At 43.0% G+C, this 20,207-nt stretch overlaps 1 protein-coding gene across 1 annotated transcript; it reads right to left on the minus strand.

Moving 5' to 3' along the window:
* Window positions 1-10,639: 10,639 nt before the first annotated feature.
* Window positions 10,640-12,223, minus strand: LOC129809397 (uncharacterized). Its single transcript, XM_055859205.1, has one exon. The coding sequence runs from the start codon at window positions 12,221-12,223 to the stop codon at window positions 10,640-10,642; it is 1,584 nt and encodes a 527-aa protein (XP_055715180.1).
* Between the last annotated feature and the right edge of the window lie 7,984 nt (window positions 12,224-20,207).

The following is a 20,207-nucleotide window of genomic DNA, read 5'->3' on the forward strand; positions in this document are numbered from 1 at the left end:
GAGAGGATTTCTGGAGCTTCCTCCAGAAATCCCAGTCTCTGGGATTTTCTTGCATATTATGTCCAAAACACTTCAGATACCTTTTGTGGTCAGAGGATTTCTGGACATTCCACCAGGAAATCCCAGATCTTCTGGGATCTCCTAGCTAGCTGATTGCAGTTGTAAAACTGCATAAATCCTGGCATATACGATCTATGATTCAGGGTTTCTGCCGTTTACCTGATGAGATCGGTCGTGGTAAGTCGGCGGCAGACGCAACCAAGCATTAATTGAGGAGAAATATATAAATTGAATTGAATTGAATTGAATTTTCTTGCATATTATGTTCAAAACACTTCAGATACCTTTTGTGGTCAGAGGATTTCTGGACATTCCACCTGGAAACCCCAGTCTCCTGGGATTTTCTTGCATATTATGTCCAAAACACTTCCGATACTTTTTGTGGTCAGAGGATTTCTGGACATTCCTCCAGAAATCCCAGTCTTCTGTTATTTTCTTGTATATTATGCCCAAATCACTTCAGATCTCTTTTGTGGTCAGAGGATTTCTGGACATTCCACCAAGAAATCCCAGTTCTTCTGGGATTTCCTTGTATATTATGCCCAAAACACTTCAGATACCTTTTGTGGTCAGAGGATTTCTGGAGCTTCCTGCAGGAAATCCCAGATCTTCTGGGATTTTCTTGCATCTTATGTCCAAAACACTTCAGATACCTTTTGCGGTCAGAGGATTTCTGGACATTCCACCAGGAAATCCCAGTCTTCTGGGATTTTCTTGCATCTTATGTCCAAAACACTTCAGATACCTTTTGTGGTCAGAGGATTTCTGGACATTCCACCAGGAAATCCCAGACCTTCTGGGATTTCCTTGTATATTATGCCCAAAACACTTCAGATACTTTTTGTGGTCAGAGGATTTCTGGAGCTGCCTCCAGAAAATCCCAGTCTTCTGGGATTTTCTTGCATATTATGTCCAAAACACTTCAGATACCTTTTGTGGTCAGAGGATTTCTGGACATTCCACAAGGAAATCCCAGATCTTCTGGGATTTCCTTGTATTATACGCCCAAAACACTTCAGATAATTTTTGTGGTCAGAGGATTTCTGGAGCTTCCTGCAGGAAATCCCAGATCTTCTGGGATTTTCTTTTATATTATGCCCAAAACACTTCAGATAGCTTTTGTGGTCAGAGGATTTCTGGAGCCTCCTCCAGAAATCTCAGATCTTCTGGGATCTCCTAGCTAGCTGATTGCAGTTGTAAAACTGCATAAATCCTGGCATATACGATCTATGATTCAGGGTTTCTGCCGTTTACCTGATGAGATCGGTCGTGGTAAGTCGGCGGCAGACGCAACCAAGCATTAATTGAGGAGAAATATATAAATTGAATTGAATTGAATTGAATTTTCTTGCATATTATGTCCAAAACACTTCAGATACCTTTTGTGGTCAGAGGATTTCTGGACATTCCACCGGGAAATCCCAGTCTCCTGGGATTTTCTTGCATATTATGTCCAAAACACTTCAGATACTTTTTGTGGTCAGAGGATTTCTGGACATTCCTCCAGAAATCCCAGATCTTCTGTTATTTTCTTGTATATTATGCCCAAATCACTTCAGATATCTTTTGTGGTCAGAGGATTTCTGGACATTCCACCAGGAAATCCCAGTTCTTCTGGGATTTCCTTGTATATTATGCCCAAAACACTTCAGATACTTTTTGTGGTCAGAGGATTTCTGGAGCTTCCTCCGGAAATCCCAGTCTTCTGGGATTTTCTTGCATATTATGTCCAAAACACTTCAGATACCTTTTGCGGTCAGAGGATTTCTGGACATTCCACCAGGAAATCCCAGTTCTTCCGGGATTTTCTTGTATATTAAGCCCAAAACACTTCAGATACTTTTTGTGGTCAGAGGATTTCTGGAGCTGCCTCCAGAAAATCCCAGTCTTCTGGGATTTTCTTGCATATTATGTCCAAAACACTTCAGATACCTTTTGTGGTCAGAGGATTTCTGGACATTCCACAAGGAAATCCCAGATCTTCTGGGATTTCCTTGTATTATACGCCCAAAACACTTCAGATAATTTTTGTGGTCAGAGGATTTCTGGAGCTTCCTGCAGGAAATCCCAGATCTTCTGGGATTTTCTTTTATATTATGCCCAAAACACTTCAGATAGCTTTTGTGGTCAGAGGTTTTCTGGAGCTTCCTCCAGAAATCCCAGTTCTTCTGGGATTTCCTTGTATATTATGCCCAAAACACTTCAGATACTTTTTGTGGTCAGAGGATTTCTGGAGCTTCCTCCGGGAAATCCCAGTCTTCTGGGATTTTCTTGCATATTATGTCCAAAACACTTCAGATACCTTTTGTGGTCAGAGGATTTCTGGACATTCCACCAGGAAATCCCAGATCTTCCGGGATTTTCTTGTATATTAAGCCCAAAACACTTCAGATACCTTTTGTGGTCAGAGGATTTGTGGAGCTTCCTCCAGAAAATCCCAGTCTTCTGGGATTTTCTTGCATCTTATTTCCAAAACACTTCAGATACCTTTTGCGGTCAGAGGATTTCTGGACATTCCACCAGGAAATCCCAGATCTTCTGGGATTTCCTTGTATATTATGCCCGAAACACTTCAGATACTTTTTTGTGGTCAGAGGATTTCTGGAGCTGCCTCCAGAAAATCCCAGTCGTCTGGGATTTTCTTGCATATTATGTCCAAAGCACTTCAGATACCTTTTGTGGTCAGAGGATTTCTGGACATTCCACCAGGAAATCCCAGATCTTCTGGGATTTCCTTGTATATTACGCCCAAAACACTTCAGATAATTTTTGTGGTCAGAGGATTTCTTGAGCTTTCTCCAGGAAATCCCAGTCTTCTGGGATTTTCTTGCATATTATGTCCAAAACACTTCAGATACCTTTTGTGGTCAGAGGATTTCTGGACATTCCTCCAGAAATCCCAGTCTTCTGTTATTTTCTTGTATATTATGCCCAAATCACTTAAGATATCTTTTGTGGTCAGAGGATTTCTGGACATTCCACCAGGAAATCCCAGTTCTTTTGGGATTTCCTTGTATATTATGCCCAAAACACTTCAGATACTTTTTGTGGTCAGAGGATTTCTGGAGCTTCCTCCGGGAAATCCCAGTCTTCTGGGATTTTCTTGCATATCATGTCCAAAACACTTCAGATAAATTTTGTGGTCAGAGGATATCTGGAGCTTCCCCCAGGAAATCCCAGTCTTCTGGGATTTCCTTGCATCTTATGTCCAAAACACTTCAGATACCTTTTGCGGTCAGAGGATTTCTGGACATTCCACCAGGAAATCCCAGATCTTCTGGGATTTCCTTATATATTATGCCCAAAACACTTCAGATACTTTTTGTGGTCAGAGGATTTCTGGAGCTGCCTCCAGAAAATCCCAGTCTTCTGGGATTTTCTTGCATATTATGTCCAAAACACTTCAGATACCTTTTGTGGTCAGAGGATTTCTGGACATTCCACAAGGAAATCCCAGATCTTCTGGGATTTCCTTGTATATTACGCTCAAAACACTTCAGATACTTTTTGTGGTCAGAGGATTTCTGGACATTCCTCCAGAAATCCCAGTCTTCTGTTATTTTCTTGTATATTATGCCCAAATCACTTCAGATATCTTTTGTGGTCAGAGGATTCCTGGACATTCCACCAGGAAATCCCAGTTCTTCTGGGATTTCCTTGTATATTATGCCCAAAACACTTCAGATACTTTTTGTGGTCAGAGGATTTCTGGAGCTTCCTCCAGAAATCCCAGTCTTCTGGGATTTTCTTGCATATTATGTCCAAAACACTTCAGATAAATTTTGTGGTCAGAGGATTTCTGGAGCTTCCCCCAGGAAATCCCAGTCTTCTGGGATTTTCTTGCATATTATGTCCAAAACACTTCAGATACCTTTTGTGGTCAGAGGATTTCTGGACATTCCACAAGGAAATCCCAGATCTTCTGGGATTTCCTTGTATTATACGCCCAAAACACTTCAGATAATTTTTGTGGTCAGAGGATTTCTGGAGCTTCCTGCAGGAAATCCCAGTTCTTCTGGGATTTTCTTTTATATTATGCCCAAAACACTTCAGATAGCTTTTGTGGTCAGAGGATTTCTGGAGCTTCCTCCGGGAAATCCCAGTCTTTTGGGATTTTCTTGCATATTATGTCCAAAACACTTCAGATACCTTTTGCGGTCAGAGGATTTCTGGACATTCTACCAGGAAATCCCAGATCTTCCGGGATTTTCTTGTATATTAAGCCCAAAACACTTCAGATACCTTTTGTGGTCAGAGGATTTCTGGAGCTTCCTCCAGAAAATCCCAGTCTTCTGGGATTTTCTTGCATATTATGTCCAAAACACTTCAGATACCTTTTGTGGTCAGAGGATTTCTGGACATTCCACAAGGAAATCCCAGATCTTCTGGGATTTCCTTGTATTATACGCCCAAAACACTTCAGATAATTTTTGTGGTCAGAGGATTTCTGGAGCTTCCTGCAGGAAATCCCAGATCTTCTGGGATTTTCTTTTATATTATGCCCAAAACACTTCAGATAGCTTTTGTGGTCAGAGGATTTCTGGAGCTTCCTCCGGGAAATCCCAGTCTTCTGGGATTTTCTTGCATATTATCTCCAAAACACTTCAGATACCTTTTGCGGTCAGAGGATTTCTGGACATTCCACCAGGAAATCCCAGATCTTCCGGGATTTTCTTGTATATTAAGCCCAAAACACATCAGATACCTTTTGTGGTCAGAGGATTTCTGGAGCTTCCTCCAGAAAATCCCAGTCTTCTGGGATTTTCTTGCATCTTATGTCCAAAACACTTCAGATACCTTTTGCGGTCAGAGGATTTCTGGACATTCCACCAGGAAATCCCAGATCTTCTGGGATTTCCTTGTATATTATGCCCAAAACACTTCAGATACTTTTTGTGGTCAGAGGATTTCTAGAGCTTCCTCCAGGAAATCCCAGATCTTCTGGGATTTTCTTGCATATTATGTCAAAAACACTTCAGATACCTTTTGTGGTCAGAGGATTTCTGGAGCTTCCCCCAAGAAATCCCAGATCTTCTGGGATTTTCTTGTATATTATGCTCAAAATCAGGGGAGAGGATTTCTGGAGCTTCCTCCAGAAATCCCAGTCTCTGGGATTTTCTTGCATATTATGTCCAAAACACTTCCGATACTTTTTGTGGTCAGAGGATTTCTGGACATTCCTCCAGAAATCCCAGTCTTCTGTTATTTTCTTGTATATTATGCCCAAAACACTTCAGATACTTTTTGTGGTCAGAGGATTTCTGGAGCTTCCTCCGGGAAATCCCAGTCTTCTGGGATTTTCTTGCATATCATGTCCAAAACACTTCAGATAAATTTTGTGGTCAGAGGATATCTGGAGCTTCCCCCAGGAAATCCCAGTCTTCTGGGATTTCCTTGCATCTTATGTCCAAAACACTTCAGATACCTTTTGCGGTCAGAGGATTTCTGGACATTCCACCAGGAAATCCCAGATCTTCTGGGATTTCCTTATATATTATGCCCAAAACACTTCAGATACTTTTTGTGGTCAGAGGATTTCTGGAGCTGCCTCCAGAAAATCCCAGTCTTCTGGGATTTTCTTGCATATTATGTCCAAAACACTTCAGATACCTTTTGTGGTCAGAGGATTTCTGGACATTCCACAAGGAAATCCCAGATCTTCTGGGATTTCCTTGTATATTACGCTCAAAACACTTCAGATACTTTTTGTGGTCAGAGGATTTCTGGACATTCCTCCAGAAATCCCAGTCTTCTGTTATTTTCTTGTATATTATGCCCAAATCACTTCAGATATCTTTTGTGGTCAGAGGATTCCTGGACATTGCACCAGGAAATCCCAGTTCTTCTGGGATTTTCTTGTATATTATGCCCAAAACACTTCAGATACTTTTTGTGGTCAGAGGATTTCTGGAGCTTCCTCCAGAAATCCCAGTCTTCTGGGATTTTCTTGCATATTATGTCCAAAACACTTCAGATAAATTTTGTGGTCAGAGGATTTCTGGAGCTTCCCCCAGGAAATCCCAGTCTTCTGGGATTTTCTTGCATATTATGTCCAAAACACTTCAGATACCTTTTGTGGTCAGAGGATTTCTGGACATTCCACAAGGAAATCCCAGATCTTCTGGGATTTCCTTGTATTATACGCCCAAAACACTTCAGATAATTTTTGTGGTCAGAGGATTTCTGGAGCTTCCTGCAGGAAATCCCAGTTCTTCTGGGATTTTCTTTTATATTATGCCCAAAACACTTCAGATAGCTTTTGTGGTCAGAGGATTTCTGGAGCTTCCTCCGGGAAATCCCAGTCTTTTGGGATTTTCTTGCATATTATGTCCAAAACACTTCAGATACCTTTTGCGGTCAGAGGATTTCTGGACATTCCACCAGGAAATCCCAGATCTTCCGGGATTTTCTTGTATATTAAGCCCAAAACACTTCAGATACCTTTTGTGGTCAGAGGATTTCTGGAGCTTCCTCCAGAAAATCCCAGTCTTCTGGGATTTTCTTGCATATTATGTCCAAAACACTTCAGATACCTTTTGTGGTCAGAGGATTTCTGGACATTCCACAAGGAAATCCCAGATCTTCTGGGATTTCCTTGTATTATACGCCCAAAACACTTCAGATAATTTTTGTGGTCAGAGGATTTCTGGAGCTTCCTGCAGGAAATCCCAGATCTTCTGGGATTTTCTTCTATATATTATGCCCAAAACACTTCAGATAGCTTTTGTGGTCAGAGGATTTCTGGAGCTTCCTCCGGGAAATCCCAGTCTTCTGGGATTTTCTTGCATATTATCTCCAAAACACTTCAGATACTTTTTGCGGTCAGAGGATTTCTGGACATTCCACCAGGAAATCCCAGATCTTCCGGGATTTTCTTGTATATTAAGCCCAAAACACTTCAGATACCTTTTGTGGTCAGAGGATTTCTGGAGCTTCCTCCAGAAAATCCCAGTCTTCTGGGATTTTCTTGCATCTTATGTCCAAAACACTTCAGATACCTTTTGCGGTCAGAGGATTTCTGGACATTCCACCAGGAAATCCCAGATCTTCTGGGATTTCCTTGTATATTATGCCCAAAACACTTCAGATACTTTTTGTGGTCAGAGGATTTCTAGAGCTTCCTCCAGGAAATCCCAGATCTTCTGGGATTTTCTTGCATATTATGTCAAAAACACTTCAGATACCTTTTGTGGTCAGAGGATTTCTGGAGCTTCCCCCAAGAAATCCCAGATCTTCTGGGATTTTCTTGTATATTATGCTCAAAATCAGGGGAGAGGATTTCTGGAGCTTCCTCCAGAAATCCCAGTCTCTGGGATTTTCTTGCATATTATGTCCAAAACACTTCCGATACTTTTTGTGGTCAGAGGATTTCTGGACATTCCTCCAGAAATCCCAGTCTTCTGTTATTTTCTTGTATATTATGCCCAAATCACTTCAGATCTCTTTTGTGGTCAGAGGATTTCTGGACATTCCACCAAGAAATCCCAGTTCTTCTGGGATTTCCTTGTATATTATGCCCAAAACACTTCAGATACTTTTTGTGGTCAGAGGATTTCTGGAGCTGCCTCCAGAAATCCCAGTCTTCTGGGATTTTCTTGCATATTATGTCCAAAACACTTCAGATAAATTTTGTGGTCAGAGGATTTCTGGACATTCCTCCAGGAAATCCAAGATCTTCTGTTATTTTCTTGTATATTATGCCCAAATTACTTCAGATATCTCTTGTGGTTAGAGGATTTCTGGACATTCCACCAGGAAATCCCAGTTCTTCTGGAATTTTCTTGTATATTAAGCCCAAAACACTTCAGATACCTTTTGTGGTCAGAGGATTTCTGGAGCTTCCTGCAGGAAATCCCAGATCTTCTGGGATTTTCTTGCATCTTATGTCCAAAACACTTCAGATACCTTTTGCGGTCAGAGGATTTCTGGACATTCCACCAGGAAATCCCAGTTCTTCTGGGATTTTCTTGCATCTTATGTCCAAAACACTTCAGATACCTTTTGTGGTCAGAGGATTTCTGGACATTCCACCAGGAAATCCCAGACCTTCTGGGATTTCCTTGTATATTATGCCCAAAACACTTCAGATACTTTTTGTGGTCAGAGGATTTCTGGAGCTGCCTCCAGAAAATCCCAGTCTTCTGGGATTTTCTTGCATATTATGTCCAAAACACTTCAGATACCTTTTGTGGTCAGAGGATTTCTGGACATTCCACAAGGAAATCCCAGATCTTCTGGGATTTCCTTGTATTATACGCCCAAAACACTTCAGATAATTTTTGTGGTCAGAGGATTTCTGGAGCTTCCTGCAGGAAATCCCAGATCTTCTGGGATTTTCTTTTATATTATGCCCAAAACACTTCAGATAGCTTTTGTGGTCAGAGGATTTCTGGAGCCTCCTCCAGAAATCTCAGATCTTCTGGGATCTCCTAGCTAGCTGATTGCAGTTGTAAAACTGCATAAATCCTGGCATATACGATCTATGATTCAGGGTTTCTGCCGTTTACCTGATGAGATCGGTCGTGGTAAGTCGGCGGCAGACGCAACCAAGCATTAATTGAGGAGAAATATATAAATTGAATTGAATTGAATTGAATTTTCTTGCATATTATGTCCAAAACACTTCAGATACCTTTTGTGGTCAGAGGATTTCTGGACATTCCACCGGGAAATCCCAGTCTCCTGGGATTTTCTTGCATATTATGTCCAAAACACTTCAGATACTTTTTGTGGTCAGAGGATTTCTGGACATTCCTCCAGAAATCCCAGATCTTCTGTTATTTTCTTGTATATTATGCCCAAATCACTTCAGATATCTTTTGTGGTCAGAGGATTTCTGGACATTCCACCAGGAAATCCCAGTTCTTCTGGGATTTCCTTGTATATTATGCCCAAAACACTTCAGATACTTTTTGTGGTCAGAGGATTTCTGGAGCTTCCTCCGGAAATACAGTAAAAGCGCCAATAAGTATTACAGTAAAAGCGCCAAACACGTCACTGAAAGAGTCTTTGCAGAAAAATTTTTAAAAAATTATAAAATTGTGAAATATTTTTTAACATACAAACCTTCCCAACTGATTTTTCCTGCTGTGATGTTTACCCTCAATTCCCACAAAGTGAACGAATCCTCAAGAAATCAAAAAAACATAGTCTTAGTCGACCACTGAAGAAGGTCCATATCCGGACCGAAAGCTCTGGGCAAGATTAAAAAGGTGTTTTAGTCTTGAGGTGAAGAAATTCTCACTGGTGATCACCGGAATTTTATAATCAACTCATCACACCAGTTCAATTATATATCACTTCAGATACCTTTTGCGGTCAGAGGATTTCTGGACATTCCACCAGGAAATCCTAGATCTTCTGGGATTTCCTTGTATATTATGTGGGGTGGCTTACCTGGAGGGGTGATTGCAGTGTGTGAGTGTACTCGTGTGACTGGGGGATGATCTTGGTGTACCTGGAGGGGTGATTGCAGTGTGTGAGTGTACTCGTGTGACTGGGGGATGATCTTGGTGTACCTGGAGGGGTGATTGCAGTGTGTGAGTGTACTCGTGTGACTGGGGGATGATCTTGGTGTACCTGGAGGGGTGATTGCAGTGTGTGAGTGTACTCGTGTGACTGGGGGATGATCTTGGTGTACCTGGAGGGGTGATTGCAGTGTGTGAGTGTACTCGTGTGACTGGGGGATGATCTTGGTGTACCTGGAGGGGTGATTGCAGTGTGTGAGTGTACTCGTGTGACTGGGGGATGATCTTGGTGTACCTGGAGGGGTGATTGCAGTGTGTGAGTGTACTCGTGTGACTGGGGGATGATCTTGGTGTACCTGGAGGGGTGATTGCAGTGTGTGAGTGTACTCGTGTGACTGGGGGATGATCTTGGTGTACCTGGAGGGGTGATTGCAGTGTGTGAGTGTACTCGTGTGACTGGGGGATGATCTTGGTGTACCTGGAGGGGTGATTGCAGTGTGTGAGTGTACTCGTGTGACTGGGGGATGATCTTGGTGTACCTGGAGGGGTGATTGCAGTGTGTGAGTGTACTCGTGTGACTGGGGGATGATCTTGGTGTACCTGGAGGGGTGATAAAGAGATCAATTGTGAATGTCCTAAGCCATCCGGCTTGATGGACAAAACGCAATTTCTTCTCTTTGTCTTATCTCTTCAAGCAAACCCTTCTGGTCACTGTCCCTCAATTGCTGAAATGTTCACTATAATCGAGTAGAAAAAGTGCACCGATTTCGCGGGGTGGCAAGCAAACACAAACTTCTTTTTCTTCACCCTTAAATTTATTTTTCACCACCACTTATATTAATAAATCCACAGATTTTAAATCTTTTAATAAGACACTTTGTCGAGAACAAAAAGCGGAAAAAAGAGGATGATTTGCACAAATCCAGATCTTTTATACTCCAGCGAGTTACGTAAGAGGTTGACGAGCAAGTCTATTCCCGCTCAAAATCTGGATGATCCCGCCAAAGAGGAGGAGAAATGAAGAGCATATGTAATTGTGTGTGTGTGGAACTAAACTTTCTCCTCTTCTCTTCACTGCCTGGATATTAAATTACAGCGTAATTAATGTGGCGTCAACATGCTCCGGGCGGGAATTCTGAGGGTGGTAATCCCTCCATTGGTAATTTGGCAACCCGCTGTATTGCCCGTTGGTAGGTGCCCTTTGTCGTTCGTATTTTGGCGACCCGACATTTTCCGTCCCCCCCAGGATATGTGGCCTCAACAATGCCCATAGGCCAATGACTGGGAGCAGCCTGATCTTCCTGAAGAATGACCATATCACCTGGTTTGAGGTTGTCCTGAGGGGTGAACCATTTTTTTTTAGGTTGAAGTGTTTGGAGGTATTCCTTTCTCCACCTGGCTGCAAAATGCTGCAGAAGTTTTTGGCAAAGCTGCCATCGAGTAAGAGAATGAGGCGGAATAGTGGTAAGATTGATTTCTGGCAACATATTTAGAGGTTTTCCAATAAGGAAGTGCCCTGGAGTCAGGGCAGCAGGTTCGTTGGGATCCTCTGTTAATGGGGTCAAGGGTCTGCTATTCAAAATAGCTTCTACCTGGCAAACCACAGTGGACAGTTCTTCAAAGGTTAATATAGTATTTCCAATTTCTCTGCGTAGGTGGTATTTGAGGGATTTGATAGCCGCTTCGTGAAGCCCGCCGTGATGAGGAGATCTTGGGGGCATGAAGTGAAAGGTGATGCCCTTAGCTACACATTCGTCGTGGAAACTGTTTTCAGACTTTAGCTGAATGAAAAGTTGTTTTAATATGGCATCCGCTCCACGAAAATTAGTGGCGTTGTCACAATAAATTTGCGATGGGGCAGAGCGACGCGAAATGAACCGTCTTAGAGCAGCTATAAAGGAGTTGGTGGTAAGATCTCCTACAACCTCCAAGTGAATAGCCTTAGTGGCAAAACAAACAAAGGCGCATATATAAGTCTTATAAGAAGCGCCACCGCGTTTGTAGGCTGGTCTTGTGAGTACCGGTCCACAAAAATCACAAGCACACGTAGTGAATGGAGTGGTGAGAGTGACTCTATCTGATGGCAGATTGCCCATAAGTTGGTTAAGAAGGATGGGTTTGTTCCTGAAGCATGTGATACATGAACGGCAAACCTTTCTGGTGATATCTCTTGAACCGAGCGGCCAATATTTCTGCCTCAGGGTCGCTAGCAGCGATTGGGGACCGATGTGTTGATAATCTTGGTGTAGTTGAAGGGCAATCATGTGAGTGATGTTGCATTTGGGCAATAAGATGGGGTGACGAATATCGTATCCCTCTGAAGAATTCTTCAGTCTCCCGCCTACACGTATTATGCCATGGTCATCAACAAAGAGGCTGAGTGGCCAAAGGTGCCGGAAGGCCCGAGTGGTGGACAGCCTTCCCCTTTCGATAGCCAGCTTTACCCCACTAAGGTACGTGTTTTGGGCATAGGTGATGAGCATCTTCTCTGCTCGATCTAATTCGATAGGGGTTAAGGATAAGGTCGTCTTGATTTTGGAAGCTATGCGCAGGACATAAGCAAGGATGCGCTTGACTTTGCGGAAGTTGTTGGATCTGGATAGGATTATTTCAATGGGATGGAGGTTTTTCTCGTATGGAACAGCTGCCATTGCTACTTGTTCTGCTAAACTCCTAGTTGGATCAATTGGCCACATTTTTATAGATTGAGTAACAAAGCTTGGGCCGTTCCACCACAATGTAGCATTTTAAAGCTCTTCTGGGAACATGCCACGTGAAATTATGTCAGCTGGGTTCAAATTTGTTGGAACATGGCTCCACTTGTGAACATCGGTCAACGCCTGTATTTCGGTAATTCTACTCAGAATATACTGTTCGAGTCTGATACGTTTAGATCGAATTTGACCCAGAACAATAGTGGAATCGGTCCACATAAAGTAATCTGTGAAAGAGATAGCTTTGCGAATTTTGCTGAGAAGACGTGCCCCGAGTAAAGCAGCGCAAAGCTCGAGACGGGGTATAGTGGGAAGCTCGGTGGGTGCAATTCGAGATTTTGCAATAAGAATTTGAGATGATATATGACCATGGGAATCCTCTGAGATCGCGTATGCGACAGCGCCATAAGCATATGAGCTGGCATCCGTGAATACGTGAATTTCCTTTAATGTGGAACCAGAAATGTTAGATATCCAGCGTGGAATGGTTAGATCTTCAATAGCTGGCAGAGCTTTGGCGTAACGCGTCCACTCCACAAGGATATTGTCGGGGATGGGTTGATCCCATCCAAGCTCATGCTTCCACATGATTTGAAGGATTAATTTTCCATGGACCACTGTCGGACCTATTAAACCCAATGGGTCATATAGTGAAGCCACACAGGCTAGAATTTCTCTCTTGGTACGAGCTGTAGCGAAATCCATAGACAATTTATAAAGAAAATGATCCTCAGCTGATTTCCATGTCATGCCAAGCGCAGAAGAGCAAGTGGAAGAAAAATCCTGTTTGGGATCAGAGGAAGAGGAAGCAACTATACTGGACTCATTAGAGTTCCATTTTGCCAATTTCATACCAGCGCTTGCCAATAGGTCTTTTAATTGTTTGATGGCCTGAACAGCATCGTCGATTGATGGCACGGACACCAAGCAATCGTCAACATAGAAATTATGCGTGAGAATATGACTGGCTAAAGGATGAGTATATTTGCCATTCTCAGAAAGGTCATTCAAGGTTCGAGTAGCCAGGAAAGGGGAAGAGGTTACACCAAAACAAACCCCTCTGGCTCTATAATGTTTTATGGGTTGGTCTGGGTGGAATCTCCACAATATTCGATGGTAGTCCCGGTGGGGAGGATGAATGAGGATTTGCGGATACATTTTTTCAATGTCACATGCGAAAGCAAACTCATTCATGCGGAATCGTAAGAGGATTTCAATGATGTCGGGCTGGACTGTAGGGCCCATCATTGCGACATCATTGAGGCTGAGACCTGTTTGGCTTTTAGAACTTGCGTTCATCACGATCCTTGTTTTTCTGGACGTCTCAGTGTTTTTTACGACCGCGTGATGGGGTAAGTAATAGGAAGGTCGGTTCAGCTCATCATCTGGGACTTCTTCAAAGAATTGGAGCGTGAAATTTTCAGTCATCGCCTTATCATAGTTGGTTTTCAATGTGGGATTTTTTTTCAACTTGGCCTCCAGCGACAAAAATTGCTTGGTGGCGTTTGGCAGGTTTGTGTCAAGCCTGGCAAGACTGGGCTTAAAAGGAATATGGGTGACGTAGCGGCCAGTAGAATCACGAATCGTGGTATTACGGAATAATTCTTCCATCTTCAAGTGATCAGGGTCGGAGTGTCGAGGTGGCTCGACTTCTTCGGAGGTCCAAAATTTCTTGAGGGTAGTGTCAATTGACGCAAGGGTTGTGGCAACAACAGGGTTAGATTGGGGATCAGGTCCCGCTTGGAATGGACCTGAGATTATCCATCCCAAGCACGAGTCTTTTAAAACTGGCAGCCCGGGACCCAGCCTAATAAGTGCCCCAGAAAGTAAATCATTATAAAATTCGTTGCTAATTAGCAACTCGATGGGCTGGGATACGGACCAAGTGGGATCGGCCAGTTTGATATCGGTGGGGATTTTTAGGTGATTTTCCTTCATGTCCCAATTAGGGATTTTCTGTTCAAGCACCGAGGTTACTATTTGGCAAGACATTGTAAAATTGACATCGTCCACCAATGATCGAACAGTACAGTCGGTTTGGTACTTCGATCGTGCTCCTCCCTGCACCACACTTCCAATGAAAATGTTTGATAAGGTTCTTGGTAGTTTTAAACGTTGATATAGGGACTGGGAAATCAGGTTGACCTGCGCGCCTGAATCTAGAAGTGCGCGACACTGTGTGGGTATTCCATTGCGATCCAGGACGTGCACCACTGCCGTTTCCAAGAAAACTCTCCTGGGAATGCATCCGACCTGAGGTGTGGAATTTATGGCAGACGCGTTCAATTGAGTCACTAGTGCTGTGTGATCAGGAGATTCGTTGGAAGACGTTGAAGGCTCAGGATTTGGTAGAGTATCCTGTACGACTGAGGCAACTTGAGGACCAGTGGTGGGGGTTGAGGATGTATAAGGCGAAGCTTGAGCAGGTCTTGGGGAGTCAGAGTTATTGGGGTAAAAAGATTCATGTAAAAGTGTGTTGTGGTGGCTGGAGCACCGTCTACATGTAAAGTATGTGCAGTCCTTGCTGGAATGAGTGCTGATGAGGCATTTCCTGCAAAGATTTTTCTGGCGAACAAACGCCAGTCTCTCTGGTGGTGCCATATTAAGGAAAGTGGGACATTTAAAGACTTTATGATCAAAATTATTGCATGCAGGACAGGGATTTGACGCTGCAGCTGCAAGGACGTTTGCCTGATTTGTTTTGGAGTTGTAAGATTTATTTTGGTGGGAAAATGGTGGCCTTGAACTGGGAGCCTTTGATGAGTTGTCTAATGGCGCACTTGGCATGGTTTGACATAACCTCAGGGATCGAATTCGAGTATTTAAAAAAGACAAAAAATCATCGCATGTAGGGATCTTATCAGCCGATTCTATGGACCAAAGTCTCTTGGTCTCTTGATCTAACTTGGACAGGAGGAAATAAATTATCCAAGGATCGCGACCTTTGACGTCGAGCGCATCAAGGGAGTTTAGCACTGAGCCGGCTGTGGAATATAGCTCAGTGATAGCAGAAGCTGTGGGAGAGGTCACATTTGAGATATTGCAGAATCGTTCAATTTGGGAATTTACAATAGTAAATTTGTCGTCATATTCTTTGACGAGCGCAGCCCACGCCACCTCATAGTTTTCTTCGGTGATGGAGAGGGTAGAAATTATCCGTTTAGCATTGTCTTTTACATACGACATGAGGTATTGCAATTTTTGCACCTTGGATAGCTTGGGATCATTGTCAATAATGCTCACAAACATGTCTTTGAAATTCTTCCAGGCTGTATGATCCCCAGAAAAATCAGGGACTGTTAGTGGGGGAAGTTTGTTGCGATGGTGTTGGTTATCATTGGAAACGAAAGAAGTGTTGTGAGTGGACAAATTCAGCAATGATTCATTTAACCTTTGAAAATATAATTGATTCCTTTGATCAGATTCCTTTTGATGATCAATTAATTTCGCAAGGGCAATTTCAAGGATGGAGGGCTGAGAGCTTTGACCAATATTCTGAGCTGTGGAACCAGTGGGAGTTGATTGTGCTTTAGTGAGAAGAGAGGTGGTAGGATCGGAGGGGAGATTCCGCCCTGAATCCACGCCCATATTTTGAGTAAGCTCGGAAAAGAATGAATATAGTGAACCCATTCTGACTACAATTCCATTGTGTTCTGCCCTTTCCCTTTCTATGTCAAAGGTAATGGCCAAAAGATCCTTATGAATTTGTGCAAATTGTGTTTCATAATCTTTAATCTTATTTAAAATTGATTGAGCTGTTTCACAATCAATTTCTTGTTTTCCTGCAATGATGTCACTTCTCTGATCTTCGAAACGTTTGAGATACCCCTTAAGGGAGCTTCTCTTTTCCGCTAATGGCATTTTGAGATTAAGAGGGAAAGATTGATGGGAACAATATGCAAAGGAGTCGAAGTTAGATCACACAAACTGATAACTCACCGGTTAGCTTCTGACAACGTAGCCTGTCGTTGAGGCTCGGCTGGACCAACGATGGGGTGGCTTACCTGGAGGGGTGATTGCAGTGTGTGAGTGTACTCGTGTGACTGGGGGATGATCTTGGTGTACCTGGAGGGGTGATTGCAGTGTGTGAGTGTACTCGTGTGACTGGGGGATGATCTTGGTGTACCTGGAGGGGTGATTGCAGTGTGTGAGTGTACTCGTGTGACTGGGGGATGATCTTGGTGTACCTGGAGGGGTGATTGCAGTGTGTGAGTGTACTCGTGTGACTGGGGGATGATCTTGGTGTACCTGGAGGGGTGATTGCAGTGTGTGAGTGTACTCGTGTGACTGGGGGATGATCTTGGTGTACCTGGAGGGGTGATTGCAGTGTGTGAGTGTACTCGTGTGACTGGGGGATGATCTTGGTGTACCTGGAGGGGTGATTGCAGTGTGTGAGTGTACTCGTGTGACTGGGGGATGATCTTGGTGTACCTGGAGGGGTGATAAAGAGATCAATTGTGAATGTCCTAAGCCATCCGGCTTGATGGACAAAACGATGGGGTGGCTTACCTGGAGGGGTGATTGCAGTGTGTGAGTGTACTCGTGTGACTGGGGGATGATCTTGGTGTACCTGGAGGGGTGATTGCAGTGTGTGAGTGTACTCGTGTGACTGGGGGATGATCTTGGTGTACCTGGAGGGGTGATTGCAGTGTGTGAGTGTACTCGTGTGACTGGGGGATGATCTTGGTGTACCTGGAGGGGTGATTGCAGTGTGTGAGTGTACTCGTGTGACTGGGGGATGATCTTGGTGTACCTGGAGGGGTGATTGCAGTGTGTGAGTGTACTCGTGTGACTGGGGGATGATCTTGGTGTACCTGGAGGGGTGATTGCAGTGTGTGAGTGTACTCGTGTGACTGGGGGATGATCTTGGTGTACCTGGAGGGGTGATTGCAGTGTGTGAGTGTACTCGTGTGACTGGGGGATGATCTTGGTGTACCTGGAGGGGTGATAAAGAGATCAATTGTGAATGTCCTAAGCCATCCGGCTTGATGGACAAAACGCAATTTCTTCTCTTTGTCTTATCTCTTAAAGCAAACCCTTCTGGTCACTGTCCCTCAATTGCTGAAATGTTCACTATAATCGAGTAGAAAAAGTGCACCGATTTCGCGGGGTGGCAAGCAAACACAAACTTCTTTTTCTTCACCCTTAAATTTATTTTCCACCACCACTTATATTAATAAATCCACAGATTTTAAATCTTTTAATAAGACACTTTGTCGAGAACAAAAAGCGGAAAAAAGAGGATGATTTGCACAAATCCAGATCTTTTATACTCCAGCGAGTTACGTAAGAGGTTGACGAGCAAGTCTATTCCCGCTCAAAATCTGGATGATCCCGCCAAAGAGGAGGAGAAATGAAGAGCATATGTAATTGTGTGTGTGTGGAACTAAACTTTCTCCTCTTCTCTTCACTGCCTGGATATTAAATTACAGCGTAATTAATGTGGCGTCAACATTATGTCCAAAACACTTCAGATACTTTTTGTGGTCAGAGGATTTCTGGAGCTGCCTCCAGAAAATCCCAGTCTTCTGGGATTTTCTTCCATATTATGTTCAAAACACTTTGTGGTCAGAGGATATCTGGAGCTTCCCCCAAAAAATCCCAGTCTTCTGGGATTTTCTTCCATATTATGTCCAAAACACTTCGGATACCTTTTGTGGTCAGAGGATTTCTGGACATTCCACAAGGAAATCCCAGTCTTCTGGGATTTCCTTGTATTATACGCCCAAAACACTTCAGATAATTTTTGTGGTCAGAGGATTTCTGGAGCTTCCTCCAGCAAATCCCAGATCTTCTGGGATTTTCTTTTATATTATGCCCAAAACACTTCAGATAGCATTTGTGGTCAGAGGATTTCTGGAGCTTCCTCCAGAAATCCCAGATCTTCTGGGATCTCCTAGCTAGCTGATTGCAGTTGTAAAACTACATAAATCCTGGCATATACGATCTATGATTCAGGGTTTCTGCCGTTTACCTGATGAGATCGGTCGTGGTAAGTCGGCGGCAGACGCAACCAAGCATTAATTGAGGAGAAATATATAAATTGAATTGAATTGAATTGAATTTTCTATCATATTATGTCCAAAACACTTCAGATACCTTTTGTGGTCAGAGGATTTCTGGACATTCCACCGGGAAATCCCAGTCTCCTGGGATTTTCTTGCATATTATGTCCAAAACACTTCAGATACTTTTTGTGGTCAGAGGATTTCTGGACATTCCTCCAGGAAATCCCAGATCTTCTGTTATTTTCTTGTATATTATGCCCAAATTACTTCAGATATCTCTTGTGGTTAGAGGATTTCTGGACATTCCACCAGGAAATCCCAGTTCTTCTGGAATTTTCTTGCATATTATGTCAAAAACACTTCAGATACTTTTTGTGGTCAGAGGATTTCTGGAGCTTCCTCCGGGAAATCCCAGTCTTCTGGGATTTTCTTGCATGTTATGTCCAAAACACTTCAGATACTTTTTGTGGTCAGAGGATTTCTGGAGCTGCCTCCAGAAAATCCCAGTCTTCTGGGACTTTCTTGTATCTCATGTCCAAAGCACTTCAGATACCTTTTGTGGTCAGAGGATTTCTGGACATTCCACCAGGAAATCCCAGATCTTCTGGGATTTCCTTGTATATTACGCCCGAAACACTTCAGATAATTTTTGTGGTCAGAGGATTTCTGGACATTCCACCAGGAAATCCCAGTTCTTCTGGGATTTTCTTGCATATTATGTCAAAAACACTTCAGATACTTTTTGTGGTCAAAGGATTTCTGGAGCTTCCCCCAGGAAATCCCAGTCTTCTGGGATTTTCTTGCATCTTATGTCCAAAACACTTCAGATACCTTTTGTGGTCAGAGGATTTCTGGACATTGCACCTGGAAATCCCAGATCTTCTGGGATTTCCTTGTATATTACGCCCGAAACACTTCAGATAATTTTTGTGGTAAGAGGATTTCTGGAGCTTCCTCCAGAAATCCCAGATCTTCTGGGATCTCCTAGCCAGCTGATTGCAGTTGTAAAACTGCATAAATCCTGGCATATACGATCTATGATTCAGGGTTTCTGCCGTTTACCTGATGAGATCGGTCGTGGTAAGTCGGCGGCAGACGCAACCAAGCATTAATTCAGGAGAAATATACAAATTGAATTGAATTAAATTGAATTTTCTTGCATATTATGCTCAAATCACTTCAGATATCTTTTGTGGTCAGAGGATTTCTGGACATTCCACCAGGAAATCCCAGATCTTCTTGGATTTCTTTGTATATTATGCCCAAAACTCTTCAGATACTTTTTGTGGTCAGAGGATTTCTGGAGCTTCCTCCGGGAAATCCCAGTCTTCTGGGATTTTCTTGCATATTATGTCCAAGACACTTCAGATAACTTTTGCGGTCAGAGGATTTCTGGACATTCTACCAGGAGATCCCAGATCTTCTGGGATTTCCTTGTATATTAAGCCCAAAACACTTCAGATACCTTTTGTGGTCAGAGGATTTCTGGAGCTTCCTCCAGAAAATCAAAGATCTTCTGGGATTTTCATGCATCTTATGTCCAAAACACTTCAAACACCTTTTGCGGTCAGAGGATTTCTGGACATTCTACCAGGAGATCCCAGATCTTCTGGCATTTCCTTGTATATTAAGCCCAAAACACTTCAGATACCTTTTGTGGTCAGAGGATTTCTGGAGCTGCCTCCAGAAAATACCAGATCTTCTGGGATTTTCTTGCATATTATGTCCAAAGCACTTCAGATACCTTTTGCGGTCAGAGGATTTCTGGACATTCCACCAGGAAACCCCAGTTCTTCTGGGATTTCCTTGTATATTATGCCCAAAACACTTCAGATACTTTTTGTGGTCAGAGGATTTCTGGAGCTTCCTCCGGGAAATCCCAGATCTTCTGGGATTTTCTTGCATATTATGTCTAAAACACTTCAGATAACTTTTGTGGTCAGAGGATTTCTGGAGCT

The sequence above is a fragment of the Phlebotomus papatasi genome, unplaced genomic scaffold (assembly GCF_024763615.1).
Source record: "Phlebotomus papatasi isolate M1 unplaced genomic scaffold, Ppap_2.1 HiC_scaffold_92, whole genome shotgun sequence".
NCBI classification, from domain to species: domain Eukaryota; kingdom Metazoa; phylum Arthropoda; class Insecta; order Diptera; family Psychodidae; genus Phlebotomus; species Phlebotomus papatasi.

What these genes read in the sequence shown, in the direction of transcription:
- LOC129809397 (XM_055859205.1), bottom strand. Translation starts at nt 12,223, where the DNA reads ATGTGGCCAATTGATCCAACTAGGAGTTTAGCAGAACAAGTAGCAATG.